Source organism: Hipposideros armiger, unplaced genomic scaffold (assembly GCF_001890085.2).
Source record: "Hipposideros armiger isolate ML-2016 unplaced genomic scaffold, ASM189008v1 scaffold_109, whole genome shotgun sequence".
NCBI lineage: Eukaryota > Metazoa > Chordata > Mammalia > Chiroptera > Hipposideridae > Hipposideros > Hipposideros armiger.
This window is the reverse complement of record NW_017731459.1, coordinates 3,291,048-3,306,579: the sequence shown is the minus strand read 5'-3', so window position 1 is coordinate 3,306,579 and position 15,532 is coordinate 3,291,048. Positions and strand designations below refer to the sequence as shown.

The 15,532-nt window shown below is 35.3% G+C and overlaps 1 protein-coding gene across 2 annotated transcripts in view; it reads left to right on the top strand.

Moving 5' to 3' along the window:
* Positions 1-14,525, top strand: part of PDCD6IP (programmed cell death 6 interacting protein) — a 49,934-nt gene extending 35,409 nt beyond the window's left edge. For both annotated transcript variants that reach the window (XM_019647243.1, XM_019647242.1), the window contains exons 11-18: positions 983-1,094; positions 2,049-2,218; positions 2,751-2,999; positions 3,345-3,479; positions 4,631-4,725; positions 8,711-8,834; positions 9,941-10,116; positions 10,995-14,525. In XM_019647243.1, coding sequence (XP_019502788.1) covers positions 983-1,094; positions 2,049-2,218; positions 2,751-2,999; positions 3,345-3,479; positions 4,631-4,725; positions 8,711-8,834; positions 9,941-10,116; positions 10,995-11,169 — 1,236 coding nt within the window. In that variant the 3' untranslated portion in view covers positions 11,170-14,525. The remainder of the gene's footprint in view (positions 1-982; positions 1,095-2,048; positions 2,219-2,750; positions 3,000-3,344; positions 3,480-4,630; positions 4,726-8,710; positions 8,835-9,940; positions 10,117-10,994) is intronic.
* Positions 14,526-15,532: the final 1,007 nt, after the last annotated feature.

Here is a 15,532-nt window from a genome sequence, read left to right as displayed (position 1 = left end):
GTTACTCTTTTATTAGTCAGTTCATTTTAGGATTTTGTGTCACACAGGTAGTATGATTTCCAGTCCTACATTCAGGCTTTTGATTAGGAATCTTAGGTGATACTTTTCTATTTAGAGCCAAGGTTCAGACAGGTAAGTTTCCTTCTGTTTGGCAGTTTTCCTTTTAAAAATTCATCCACTGAGTGTCACCCATTTGAAAGTGTCCCAGTGTGAGTGAGGACTGTGTCTTTGATCTCATCTCCTACTCTTACCAGCCCCACCTGTGTTTCTTGTCCCCTACTCCTGTTGTGATAAATTTACACTCCAAGCCAGTAGTGATCTACAGGGCTGGTGAACTAAGGACAGTGGGCCATTTCTGGCTTGTGGCCTATTTTTATATGGTTCACTAGCGAAGGATGATTTTTACCATTTTTAGAGGTTTGTAAAAAAAGGAAAAGAAGATTATGTGACAGAGACTATGGCCCACAAAGCCGAGTGTTTCACCAAGTTTATAGACCTGCTCTAAACTAGATACCACTGACTCTAGCACTTGGCTTTACTGGTAGAAAAGGCATTTTTATATGTTACTTTTCAGTTGTATTGGATAGAAGTCCAGATCTTTTATTTTCATGTAGTTAAATTAGTCAGTTTTCCCTTAGTTTATGGCTTCTAAGGTCCACAGGCTCTGTACTTATTTTTATCTTAAAAATAAACCTGTGTTTAAAGTAGTCTTACATATGGATGTACATAATCTCTTAATTATTATTCTTTTTTAACTTTATTGAGTAAAGAAATGGCTAACCTAGCCTTAAATTTTACAAATTTTTTTGTTATATACATTGTAACATGGATTTCTGCAACAAAAATTGTACCAATTTATATTCTAACCAGTAAGAGTATTCCCATCTCATTAATTCTCACCTGTTTTGAGTATGATCATTTTAAAAATGTTTAAAAGTTTTACAGCAGAAGTAGCTCATTGTTGCTTTGCTTCCTCGTTAAGTCATTAAGGTTGCTGGATGAAGAAGAAGCAACTGACAATGATTTAAGAGCAAAATTCAAGGAACGCTGGCAAAGGACACCATCCAATGACCTCTACAAGCCTTTAAGAGCAGGTAAAAATGTGCATAAATGACTTTCACATGAATAAAGCCTCAATTTGGATCCACATTTTTGCTTGATTAAATTAGGCTCAATTTTAAATCCGATTTTACTGCTACTGTGTTATTAGAAAAATCTGGTGTTTTTCCTCAGTCCAGTGCAAGATAAAAAAATAACAAAGGTAATCCATGTTCATTATAAGAAGTTCAGATTCTTAGGAAGGGAATAGAGTGAAAATTAAAATGATCCTAGAATGTCCTGTTCCAAGCCCTGTGCATATTTTAAAAACATAAGTGAGATCATGTTGTATGTATGGTTTTGTAATTTCATTTCGCTTAGTAGTGAATCCTGGGTGGTATAAGTTGAATTTCAACAGTTAATTTGAAGCCAGATTATTATTTTTAAAGCTTTGATTAAGATTTTGTGCTTGTTAAGGTAAATGATGTCTTCATGGTAGCTTGTTTTATTTATCTCTGTAAAAGGAATTAATACTATTGAGTTTTTCTAAAAATATATATGCTGTTATTTTAAGTAAAGTTGAAGCAGTAATCCTTTGAGAGAGGAATACTTTTAAAATAAGTAACAATTTTTGGGGTGAATGATTTCTTTGAATATTATTCTTCATGAGTTGTAGGAAAAGATTAGATGACTGTCAATTAGCTTTTATTTGGTGGACAGTAACCACAATTGTATTTTAAGGTATAACTGTGCTTTTGCTTTATAGTTGGTTTTTCAAAAACAAAAATGCAAAGACTGACAAGAGCTGAGTTTCTATTATCTAGTGAATTGGGGCCTGTAGAAGGAGAAGAACGGTAAGAAGCCTCCTAAGAGAGGAGCTTCAAAATGCTGATATTAAGGACAAAAAATTGGGGTCTGTAGAAGGAGAACAGAAGTAAAAGCACAATCAGCCCATAAAGATTACTGCTAACATCAACGCTGTCCTCTGATAACGTTCTTTTTTTGCACAGAGGGAACCAACTTCAGAGCAGTTCTGGACAAAGCTGTGCTGGCAGATGGACAAGTGAAAGAACGTTACCAGTCTCACCGTGACACCATTGCACTCCTGTGTAAGCCAGAACCCGAGCTGAATGCTGCCATCCCTTCCGCTAACCCAGCAAAAACCATGCAGGGCAGCGAGGTGAGAAGATGCATTTCCATGTGGTCTGTCATCTGTTTGTGAAAGCTATGGTCAAGTCATTATATATAACGGATTGCTGATTTCTTTCTTACTGGCATCTTTTTAAAAATGCAGATGTGAATTGAGGTTGTTATATTTACAGTAGCATGATATATACATGGAGTAATGTGTAATTATACTAATGCTATTGCTATCCTGTAGTAATGATTTCTATTTATTGAATGTCTTCTGTGAGCTGGGTACTGTATTCTAGTTACTCCCTATGTTCACAGTGTTTAGGACAGTGCCTGGCCCATAATAAGTGTTCAGTAAATTATAGCTCTTGGCTAGTGTTATTATAGCTGTTGCTGTTATAATCCGAGTTCACCAAAGCTACAATGTCTAATATTTAAATAAACCTGATGCACAATTTATACCTGGCTCTCTGAGAAATCATCTTTTCCTGACTCTGGATGATGAGCCTTTGTATATAATTCCTAGAAATAGGCTTCTGGGGCTTTTTTGGCAATTAAGGGTTTTTGTTGTTGTTTAGGTTGTAAATGTCTTAAAATCCTTATTGACAAATCTTGATGAAGTAAAGAAGGAAAGAGAGGGTCTGGAGAATGACCTGAAATCAGTGAATTTTGACATGACAAGCAAATTTTTGACGGCTTTGGCTCAAGATGGCGTGATAAATGAAGAAGCGCTTTCTGTTACTGAACTGGATCGCGTCTATGGAGGTTTTACAACTAAAGTCCAAGAATCTTTAAAGAAACAGGAAGGACTTCTTAAAAATATTCAGGTAAAGGTTATGTACTTTGGTAAAAGATTCACGTTTTAAAAAAATTACAGAAAGGTTAAGCCTGGACTAAATCTGTGTTCATTGAGGATTGTCTTTTTTACAAATGTTACATACTAATAGAAATCCGTAGTCATTATCAATTATGTTTTGACATATGCTGAATTTGTGGTATTTTTACTTAAGGGAAGATTTAAAACACTGTGCTACTCCAAAAGAAATATTAGGTAAATTTCTAGTAATTTCTGTATGTAATCATATATGATTTTCATAGTTAGAAAAACATCAATAAAAATGTACGGAGCTATTTTAATTTGATAAATAAATGTAAATCTTTCTTTTAACAAGGTCTCACACCAGGAGTTTTCTAAAATGAAACAATCTAACAATGAAGCTAACTTAAGAGAAGAAGTTTTGAAGAATTTAGCTACTGCCTACGACAACTTTGTTGAACTTGTAGCTAATTTGAAGGAGGGCACAAAGGTATGATGTACAAAAGCGCAAAGAGCTAACCAGTATAAATGTAAAATAAAGTTTGGAAAGTTAATTGTTTTTTCCAGTTGGACCAAATTATTGTTTGCCTCGGATTTGTTAGCTTTCATTTGTTAAATTTTGCCTCTGAGAAGTTTGTTGTAAGAGGTTAATGAAGGTGGCAACATTTCATGGGAACTTTGAATGGTATATTTCACCAGGCAGAAAGGGGTGTGAGCATTTGATGTAGCAGGAATTAGCACAGAGATATCAAAAGCCAGTGATACTTTTTTGTGGGGGTGGAAAGTTGACCAATTTGAGTGAATTATGAGGAAACAGAGTAGTCAAAGTTAATCTGTGGTGGCAAAGGTGGGTAGGTATGGCTTTTATACTCTGTGCTGATGGTTTGGATGACGATTGATTTGTAATCTGCCTGAATCTCAGAGTGCTTACTAAATACGTTTTAAGTATTTTATTGCCTTTCCTTTAAAAAGTTTAGGGAAATGCTTATATTTGTTTCTACCAATTGTTTTCCTTATGAGGGAACAAGTGATTTTTAAGTTTTTCAGATACACCATTCCTTTGGTATTTTAACTCCATAATGATCATTGAATAAATTTATCTTGAAGTAAATACAGTAGATACAACATACAGCCCTCTGTAAAGCCTTCCAAAATAGAGTGGATAGTAAAATGTCATTTTCATTTGGTTTAAAATGCTTTGTTGAAATAGACAAGCTGAGAAAACTCTCTAGAGACCCTTGGTAAATTCTAAGGGTTTTTGGAATGATGTCTGCATTTCTGAAGTGAATGTGCAAATCTAGTCCTTCCAATTAAATAGGTTTAGTGTCTTGATTAAATAGTTTATTTTTCTCTAGGAATTGGGGAAATGTTTATGATCATGAAACTTTTACCTTGTTGCCATTTAATTTTTGGTGACAGTGTTCTCTAAAAGTGATTTTATTGTTTTTATTTTCTTTAGGAATCTTAGATTATATTTAATATTAAGTTGTTGGAATTAAGTGGTATGATTGTATCTCATGCAGAAGATTTTAGCTCTTTAGTTTTAACCATTATTGACAAATGAGCTTTAGATTGTATTCCTCCTTAGATTAAAAAATTGTTCTGATTTATTACCTACCTATGTTTGTTCTTTGCTTATAGTTTTACAATGAGCTGACGGAAATCCTGCTCAGGTTCCAGAACAAATGCAGTGATATAGTGTTTGCACGGAAGACAGAAAGAGATGAACTCTTAAAGTAAGTTTGTTTTGTGTATCAAATAATATTGAAAGTATTTTTCTTTAAGAAATCCATGTGGAGACTTTTGGGGTGAACTTGGCAGTATGAGCTAGCAATTTGCTTCCTTTTCTCTTGGGTATTTTACAAAGCAACAAGGAAACAGCTGCATGGTATGGGAGCAAAAGGATAAAAAGGAGCAGAAACTCTAGGTGTAGGAAGTATAGTGATGTCACAGAAAGGATAACAAAACAGCTCAAGGTGGCAGATCTCAGGAAATGCCAATAAACATAAGCAGTTTACCTTGAAGTTTCAAATAGGTTCCCTACATAAACTAGAGGAGCAGAACATGGGGAAGACGACAGGGTGAATAGCTCAGAAAATATCAAAAAATCACTTTCTGAAGGAGCCTACTGAGAAAACTGGGCTAGTAATATACGACTCATTCCATGTGAGTAATCAGTACAGAGTTGACAGCATCGATATGAAGATACTAGTTTTTTTATTTAGGTGAAAAAGTGAACAAAATTTAACAAAACTTTTATTTATTTATTTTATTTTATTGGGGAACAGTGTGTTTTTCCAGGACCCATCAGCTCCAAGTCAAGTAGTTGTTTGAATCTAGTTGTGGAGGGCACATCTCAGTGGCCCATGTGGGGATTGAACCAGCAACTTTGGTGTTATGAGCACTGCGCTCTAACCAACTGAGCTAACTGGCCGCCCCCAAAACTTAATAGATGAAGAACATTCACCAGAATAATATTGTCACAGAACAGATGAAAATTCTGAGCTAACATTTCACCAATGAATTAAAAAACAAAAACAAAACCAATAAACAAAAATGGTTAGAAAGCAACCCCTCTAAGGCACACCAAAAACAGAAATGCCAGAACACAAGATGGTGAGTAAACAGGAGGTGATAAAATGCAGTGTCAGACTTCAGGAAAGAAGAACAAAAATGACGTATTTATGAACTAATTAATTTCTGCATTGCTTGTAGCAATAAAAGAATAAAAACAAATCAAATGTCCAGGGCTGGTGAAATAATGAAGCCACCTCTGTTCAGTGAAATACTATTGCAGCTATTTAAAAAGAGAGAATGTTTTCTATATACGGATATGGAAAGATCTCTAAGATAGTTAACATTAAAAAAAAAAGGAGAGAACAATTTATCAAGTATGCTTTTTGTGTAAAAAGGGAGAAAAATGTGCAGTTGAATTGGTTTATTTATGCATAAGGAAACTGGATGGGCTCATAAGAAATAAAGAACAGTTAGTAATTGGGGAGTGATTGGTGGAGTGGGAACTTGACAGATAAGGGTCTTTCACTTTTTAGTTTTTGAATCATGTGAATACATATATTACCTTTTCAGAAAATTATAATTTAATTTAAATAATGGGATTTCATGTTCTTATAGTCAAAATCAAGTACTTTGATTTTTATTTTTCAGATGGTGTTCAATCCCCCTTCCCCATTTTTTTTTTATTTTCCCATGGAAAAACCCTCTTGTTTATTTGATTAAACAAAAATAAAATAAGCTGCATAGGAACAATTTTAAAGTCCAAAGAGACACCAGCTTTGTTTTAAGGCTGCGGTAGCTGATACAGCATCTCCTTGCTACCTTCCCCAGCCTTCTCTGTGGACCACAGCGATACATTCAGAAGCCTGTTAGCTCGCACCCCATTTATTTTTGAGCTGTAGAAACCTTTGTTCAAACTAATCTTACAGAGAATCCCAATTTGTAAAATAGGAAAAATAGATCTAGCTCAGATCCGAGCAGGGTCAGGGGCTTGGAGCGGGACCTTTTGCCCTCTTTCATTTCCTTCTTTCAAGCAGCAACCATTGAGACATCTGTTCAGATCCCCTGAATTCTGTGTAGCTCAGGACCAAGTGAGAGCTGAAAAGGCGCTGAAAAAGATTTCTAAGTTTAAATTGGAGGTTGGCAAGCTATGGCAACTCAGGCTAAGCCCAGCCTGCCACTTATTATTTTTTTTTTTTAAGTACAGGTTTACTGGAACACAGCCACTCTCTTCATTTTCAGATTATCTATGGTCGTTTTTGCATTAACAATGTTAGTATTTAGTAGTTGTGACAGACACATGCTGTATCCTGCAAATCCTAAAATATTGTCTGGCTCTTCATAAAAAATTTTGCTAACCCTTGGTTTAAATCCTTTTCTTGTCAATCTTAATTGACTTTCTAGTTTGACTGTTTCTCCATTTAAACCTTTAGTGTAAAATTGGCTAGCATCACTATTTGTAGAATTTTATAGCATAATGGAAGTTCATGGCTTAGGAAGGAAATTTTGGATATTCTCCTTTTCAAATATTTCATATTTCAAGTCTCTGGTTTGAAAATTAGGCTTGTTATTATTTGCGTGTGTATTTCTATATTTATACTGTAAACAAAATCAGTTCTGAGACAGTCATAAACTTGTTTAGTCGTTTCGGCTCAGTGATTGAAAGGTGAATGAATGATGGAAAAGTAGGCCAAATAGGCATAATATTAGCTTTTAAAAATCTAAGGGTTTATTTTGTTAAAATCACTGTTAATATTCAGGGCCTTAATTCTTTAAAACATTTTTATTCAATATAAAATAAAAACACACAAAAAAGTATACATAAGTGTATATCTTGTTGAATGTTCACAAACTGAGTACACCCATGCATTGAGCACTTACATTAGCACACAGAACATTCTAGGCACTCCAGAAGCATAGCTCATGCATCCACCTAGTCAGTATTTGTGAGATTTATCTGTTTAGTTCTGTGTAGTTGTAGATCTTTTATTTTCGTTTCAGTGTACATTTCATTGTGTGAATATACTACAAGTTTGTTTATCTGTAGTGTTACTATTTGAGTAGTTAGTTTTTCATTTGGGGCTATTATATTGTAAGTAGTGTGGGTATGAATGCTCTAAAACACAACTGTCCAATATTGTTGGTAGCCGTAAAAGAAGAGAAACAAATCAAGTGTCTAGGACTGGTGAAATAAATAAAGTTATATCTTATAGCGAAATACAATGCAGTGAAGTATACAATTTAGAATTTGAAATTCTTAGTAGCCTCATTAAAAAAGCTGAAAGAAACAGGTGAAATAAGTTTCAGTAATGTATTTTGTTTAAACTAGTTTGGATGGATATATAGATATATAGATATATATCTATATATCTATAGATACATATATCCAAAATAGTATCATTTCAACACATAATCAATGCAAAGATTATGAAGGAGGTATTTTACTCTACCCCCCCGCACTAAATCTTAGAAATCTGGTGTGTATTTTCCATTTACAGCACTTCTGTTTTGTTTAGTGAGATTTTGGAATGGATTTCAGTTTACTGTTGGGGGGATTCTAAAATATTTTTGTTTTTTAAAAAAAAATTATTTTTCTGTTTTCTAATACTGTATTTTAATTGCAGTAGATTTTGAGGAATCTTAACATGAAATATCTCAGTGCCACATTTTTGGGAATATCTTTAGAAAGTTTTCATTAAGAAATTTACAAAACGGTTTGAGTAGTAGGTTAGCTTTCTCACCTGTTGTTTTGCTTTTCTATTAACACTGATATAATACAGTGATTAAAATATTAGCTGGGTGACTATGAGCAGTTGTAGTTTCCTGATAACTTCTAGTTGGGTATTATGTTAGGAATTCCTAATCTAGGGGATGACCTCTTTAAGAGTGGGCTGTCTTTTAGGAACACTTGGGGAGTTTGACATGTCCCTTACTCTAGCAGTAACTGTGATCTCTAAAAAAGTTTACTTTCTTTCCTGCTCTTCAGAAGTAGAATAAGAACTAACTTCATTTTATTAAATAATAGGGAGAAAGAAGATTTAAGCCAATTCTAGTCAAGAAATGTAGCATATTTTAAAATACCATCGTTTTGATTCTGTTTTCTGTGTTTCATGCATAAAGAAAAGTAAGGAAAAACCCTGGTTTTTTTATGTGTTGTTTTTTTTTGTGTGTGTGTGTGTTAATTTCTAACACTTTTGCTTTAATAAGGGACTTGCAACAAAGCATTGCCAGAGAACCCAGTGCTCCTTCAATTCCTACACCTGCATATCAGTCCTCTCCAGCAGGGGGACAGGCTCCCACCCCTCCAACTCCAGCACCAAGAACTGTGACGGTCAGTAAGCAAACACATTTCTAAAATGGAAGTTTTATATTAGTGACAACTTGCTTGCTATAAAGGATAAAACAGACTTGACATTGGAGAAATCTGGTCTCACCACTTTTTATCAGGTGGACCAGCCTTCTGATGTTTTGCAATATGAAGAATCCAGCATCACTCATGAATTCTTGCTGAAAATCTAATCAAGTCTTTAGAACCAGCTTTCAGTTTATAGCAAATATAGTGGTAAAACAAAATTTAAATGGTGCCATGAGGAAACAATTGGACAAATCTAGAAGTGGGACATTCTGTGAGACACCTGGCTTGGTCTTTTCTAAAAGTGAATGTCATAGAAAGAAAAACACAGGTGGAGGGCATATTCTAGATTTAAAGAGAGGAAAGGTTCATAATAATCAAACGTAATACATGAACCTTCATTGGATCTGGGTTCGTAAAGACCTTTAAGAGCTTTTTTTTGTGATAGATAGGGAAACTTGAATGTGAAATGGTTACTTGATGATATTAGGGAATAATTGTTAATTTTCTTAGGGCGAAATGGTATTGTGATTATGTGGGAGAAAGGACGTACGTGCTGAAGTCTTTAGGGCTGGTATCATGAAGTTTGCAACTTCCAGATTCTGCAGATGTATAGGTAGAAAAATACATGGGCATAACTATAGATAAAGCAAATATGGCCAAATGTTAATAATTACTGAATTTAATTGGTCAATATGTGATTGTTTATTATACTATTCTTTTAAGTTTTCTGGTGTTGGAAAATTTTCATATAAACCATGTTGGGACCAGGAGGAGATTACAGTCATAAACTGTACCTGATCTCCTTGCTCCCACATCAGATGTCTGACCATTGGAGGGAGCCGCAGTGAGCAGTAAGAGATGAGCATATTAGGCATCAGGAGCAGTGGCTGTGGAGTATCACAAAGTAGAGGAGTATTCCTCAGCTGTGATGCATTTCTAGAGTAATAAGCCAGCATTTAAGAATGGGAATTAGAAATATATCTGGTTGGAGTCTAGAGTTTCTCAGATGCCCTCATTTATTTTAATAACAATTTGAGAGAAATGTGAAATATTTTGTAGCCAATTCTGCCATTTTCTTACAGCCTGTTAAGCCCCAGCCTCCAGCCCGGCCCCCACCTCCTGTGCTTCCAGCAAATCGAGCCCCTTCTGCTACAGCTCCAGCTCCAGCGGGTGCTGGCACCGCTGCACCAACTCCGGGTTCAGCTCCTCTTCCACAGGCCCAGGGACCCCCCTACCCCACCTATCCAGGATATCCCGGGTAAGGCCGAACGTTTGTATATCCCAGTGACTTGGCTAATGTTTCTAGCTCTGGTTAGCCTTTTAAAACAGTCATCCCTTCAGTGGCAGCGTCATGAATGAATTAAGCTATACTGTCAGCTCATACAGAAATAAAAATAATGGCATAGTCCCTTATTTGAGTAGTTGGATAGCCATTTCCCAAGCTTATTTAAACAATTTATGGTTTTAGTGTTTACATATTGGGTTTATATTAAATGCATCTCTTCTGTATGGAATTCAGAATGTCTTTTCTTGGTCTTGTTTATTTAGGTGATAAATAGGTGCCTTTTCTGAGCTTAGCATAGCAAGACTGCTAAGCCCTTATTTATTGGGTTGTCGGAAAAGTCATGACATATTTTTCTATGTTTTTTTGTTGCAAAAATGCGTCATGACTTTTCCAACAACCTAATTTGTACCTGTACTTTGAAGTTTGACATTCTTATAAAAGTTGAACAGAAATCTATCTAATTATGGAATGTGCTTTTTTAAAGATCAGCTTTCTTTGTGATAATTTGTCAATCTTAAAAATCAAGACATTTGACTACTTTTTAAGATGTGCTACAAACTTTACATTGTACATTCTGTCTTCCCAATATTAGAAATTTATAAACAATAAATTTGTGCTCATTACAGTGAACTTGATATTCTTTAACTTCAATTAATAACAGGATAGGAACATTTTTCTCTAACAAGTACCTTGACATAGCTATTTTTCTCTTTACTTGGTCCCTAATAGACTGAGCAAGAGAGAAAAATGGCTGTCTTGAAAAAACTTGGTGCTAGAATAATTGTTATATGTTTCATTTTTTCAGTATTTGATTTACCAATCCAGTTCTTTTGTTTTCTTCTTTCCCTCAGGTACTGCCAAATGCCCTTGCCCATGGCCTATAATCCTTATGCATACGGCCAGTATAACATGCCATTCTCGCCAGTGTACCACCAGAGCCCTGGACAGCCTCCGTATCCAGGACCCCAGCAGCCTTCCTACCCCTTTCCTCAGCCCCCACAGCAGCCCTACTACCCACAGCAGTAATGTCAGTTCAAGCTCAGCTGGTTCAGTTCAAAGGGAAAGAAATACCAATCCTGCAATAAGTGTACTAAACTCTACGCTCTGGTTAATATAAACGTACTCTACTGTACTGATTGCGTATAATTTTTGTCTGCGGCTAAAAGCTAAAGCTGTGCCCTGGTTTCACATTTGATTGCACATGTGAGGTTTGCTGCTGTTGCAGTATAAACACTAAGTGTAATAGGATTTGAAATAAATTATATTACAGTTCATAAAAGTCGAAAATGAGAAACTAAACCCACAAGTGAAACGTTTGAAATGATTATCCTTATGTCTACATAAGATGTGATTGGGACATCAGATACTTATAATGATGGTTTAAGTACTGATACTCAAGGAAACTAAGTTTTCTTTCTCTCTTGGTTTATTAATTTGGTTTAATTTCCATTATGCTATTTTGCATAATCAAAGCATTGTAATCTTATAATTTAAAAATAAATTTCTTAAGAACAGTTGTTATCGTTATGTTTTGTCATTGATTCTCATTACTGTCTAATTTCTTTCTGGTATTAGTCTCATTTTATATGTACATGAGCTAAACAGATACTGTGTTTAAGTGCATGATGAGTACAAATTAATAGATTCAAGTACATTTTATGGGAAAACCAAAAGAATAGTATCATAATATATCTTTCATATGCTGATTAGTAAATTAATTTTGACATTTATTTTGAAAAGTCCTATAATGTGGAAGAAACACAATTGCTACCAAAGATTCTTCAAATAAACATGTATATTTAATGTTTTGTTAGCATCTCCAAGAAATTGGTACCGATTCTGATAATTTTTTTCGTAATCTGGTTAAATTATATCATTGACAGTACTGTCTAATATAATGGGATTGTTTAAAGAAAATTTACTGTACCCTCCTATTCCTCTTTTCCACCTGACTGTCTTAATTTAGTCACATTTAATGCGCAATGTATATGTAGATTTACAAATGTAGATTTAAGCTCTTTCATTTTTATGCTCCGAAAGATTGGACTGTTCTATAATTCAGGGAGCACACCAAACAGTTGTTGGGAGCATATGCCAGTTCTGGACGAGGCTGTGTATTTAATATTAATCTCTGCTGTTAGGATAACTAATCGCTGTATAAACCTCAGTAAAAAACAGTGAGACATGCTTCATGGAATGAGGAAATGAGAAAGGAGTGAGCTGTCTGCTAGCACAGTGGGATCTGTTTTGTAATAGGTTCATTTTTGAACACATCAGGCATAGAAGCAATTTTCCAATGAATCGGTTTATGTTTATTTTCTGAGTTTTAATGCTGACCTTTCCTTGCATTATTGTTTCATTTAAATGATGCTATCACTTGGTCCACTGTTGTTTTCGTTGACAGTTTGGGTTTATATTTTAAATGTTGGACTGAAGGTATGATTGTAAAAGGGAGTGAATTGGTTTAAAAATATATGTATATTAAAAAAAAATCTTACTTTGTTGTATGTAGAAAACATGAAGGCATGTTACTGCAATATAAATGAACTTTACATGGAATATTAAAATTGGTTTAAAGTCCAGTAGTTAAAACCTTGGCAAAAAATAGTTTTTACATATCATAGCTAAGTTTTATTAATGTGGAATCATCGAAGTATGACGTGGGCTTGTTTGACTCATGTAAATGACATTTAAGTTCTACGTTCTTATTACTCAAGGTGGTATCATATACTATAACGTAAGATACTCAGCGAGAGGGGTATTCTAAATTGCTAGTTTATAATTCTTACTAAATGCAGAAAAAAAAGAAAAACAAAATGGGCCTGAATATTCTCTTGGGGAAAGACAGCACTAAAGGAAGGAGTAAGTGAATCAGAGGGCTGGCCGGAAGAGAAGTGCTGAGGCCATGCAGCCCGTTCCCTGTGCTAAGCTAGGTCCGCTGCCAGAGGGCGCTGCGAGGTCATTCAGAAACTAGGAAAGGAGGCTCCACAGCCTCTTCCATTGTGTCTTGACTCGCTCAACTCGGTCAGCAAAGCCTTTTTATGCAGCAGCCTAGACCCATTCCCTCTTGTCCATTCACTCATCCTGTACACAACTGAGGATACTTTCTTTTAGTCACCTGTTTAGTTACAGATGACCAAGTGTCTGCAGCCCTTCACTGCTGCGTCTGTCTTTATAGGCCTATCTAGTTTCATTATGGGGGCTCATGGAAAGAAGTTTCTCATGTCCATTTTGCATTCTAGCAAACGAAGCCCTCATTGGGATTGTTATTGTTACCAAACTTTTTCATCCTTTGCTTAGCTTCCTATATTCTGCAAAATACCCTAAAAAGTTGTTCTGGATAATGCTATTGTTTTAGACGTAGGAGAGTGGCACTCTGGTTCAGTAGTTGTACTTATGATTATAAGTAGACTTTTTGATTATCTTACCTAAAGAAACCATTCCCAGACCATTTAAGTTTGACTGTGGAATACTTTTTTAAGATGGATTATACTTCAGGTAATGAAACTGTATAGAGGAGCTACTCAGAAGTGCAGTAAACACTAACTTCTCTTGTTTCTTGTTCCTAGTTGGAGATGGATGGCCCGACTTCTCAGTCTGGTATAAAGCGTTGGGGCTACTCCTGTGCTCCTTGGTCTTGATTCTCAATTAAGAAAAATAGTCACATATAAGTGCAAACCAGTCTTTGCGGGATAGCCACGTGCCCGTACCCCCAGCTTCTTTGCAGTTTATCATCTCCCCCTCCCCAAATCTAAATAGTTACAGAAAGAACAAGATTTCACAGCCTTCTGTTCCTGACATTCTTTCTCAGCCACCTTTCTAGTCTAAATTAGATTTTAAAAAATGTTTCCCATTAGAGCTTTACAGTTTGCAAAAGTGCTTTTTTGTACAATGCAATTTGTTAAGTAGGCTTCAATTTGCTAATGGGGATTATTTTTTTTTAATGATCATTACATCTTGAAGAATCTTGCTACAACCTAGTGGTATCTCTCTTTTTTTTAAATACTGCAATTAGTTGCTTCACAGAACAGGATACAAAGTAGGAAAAAACAACAACAATGCTATAGCATTATAATTATTAGTTTAGAAGTAGACTTTAGAACTAAATGGTGATTATAAGATTTTCATGGAAGAACAAAGAAGGAAAATTATATTTTTAAAGAAAAGAGAATATTCAGGCTTTATTTCTGGTATGAAGTTTATATTTTTAAAAAAATCCTATATTATCACACCAGAGATTTTAGAGTCTTTTCTGGTTACAAACATTGCTGGTAGTTGGATTATATTTTTATTGTATTCATTTATCTTAGGGGGAAAATTGTAAAGAAACAAAAAGGTTCCAGATGAATGTATCCTAGAAATAAAAGTTGAAAGATTCTTACTTCCTTGGAGTATGAATTCTTATTTAAAGTGCTTATTCTTCAGCTTCATAGTTTCTATGATCTTTGACAAATGAGAGGTTGGGAAATAAAAATACCTACTTTGACTAAATGCATGAGACTAAAAAGGAAGACTGTTTAATATTTAAATGTTTTCTTAATAGCTGCCAACCCTATAATTTATCATGGATGGACCATGGTTTTTTGTTTGTTTTTTTATGATTTGCCCCAGTTTTTTCAGATAGGTAACCTCTTCTTCAGGTGTTTTTTGGGTTAAATTTCAGAAATGTTTGGCAAGATTACCATGTTATTCAGTTGATCAGGGGAGGAGGTGGTGAAATGTGTTCATCTTTTAAAACGTTTTCTTATTTTCTTCCCAGTTCTCCCATGTGTTAAGGTCAGATGCAAGTGTTTTATTATGTAGCTCAGAATATACAATTTATTCGAAAGGGTGTTGATTTTGTATGCTTTTTAAGTTTGGTGACGGTGAACAAGCTAGCTCCTGAATCAATAGTCTGAATCCCTATTATGTGTATTTTAAATATGTAACAGTTAGGCATAGTTAAATCTTTTCTTGTTTTCCCTTACCTGGTTTGGAGAGTACAGAGTGTTCACACTGAGGGCTTGGGAACCTAGGTGTGTCGGGTGAGAGGATTGGGGACCTTAGGGACTCTCCCTGGATCTTGGGTTGTGCTGCATCCTAAAGGAAGCGACTGCTTTAACTTTTACTACCGCAGGGCGGGATGGCTTAGGAACGGCCTGTGCGCAGACCTGAACTTGCCTAGAGCAGCAGGCCACTGCCAACCAGTGTTCCCACTCACTAACCAGTCTTCCTTTGTAGATAACTGGGGCACCTTCAGGTTGTCTGCCTGAGCACTCCTGCCTGCAAGGGACCTTGGCGTCTGTCTGTTCTGTGGATCCTGATATCCTTTTTGCCTAAAAGTTGCTTAAGTCCCTTTCAACTAAAGAACAAGTGATACAGGTGAATAGGTTCAAGTCTATTACCATTG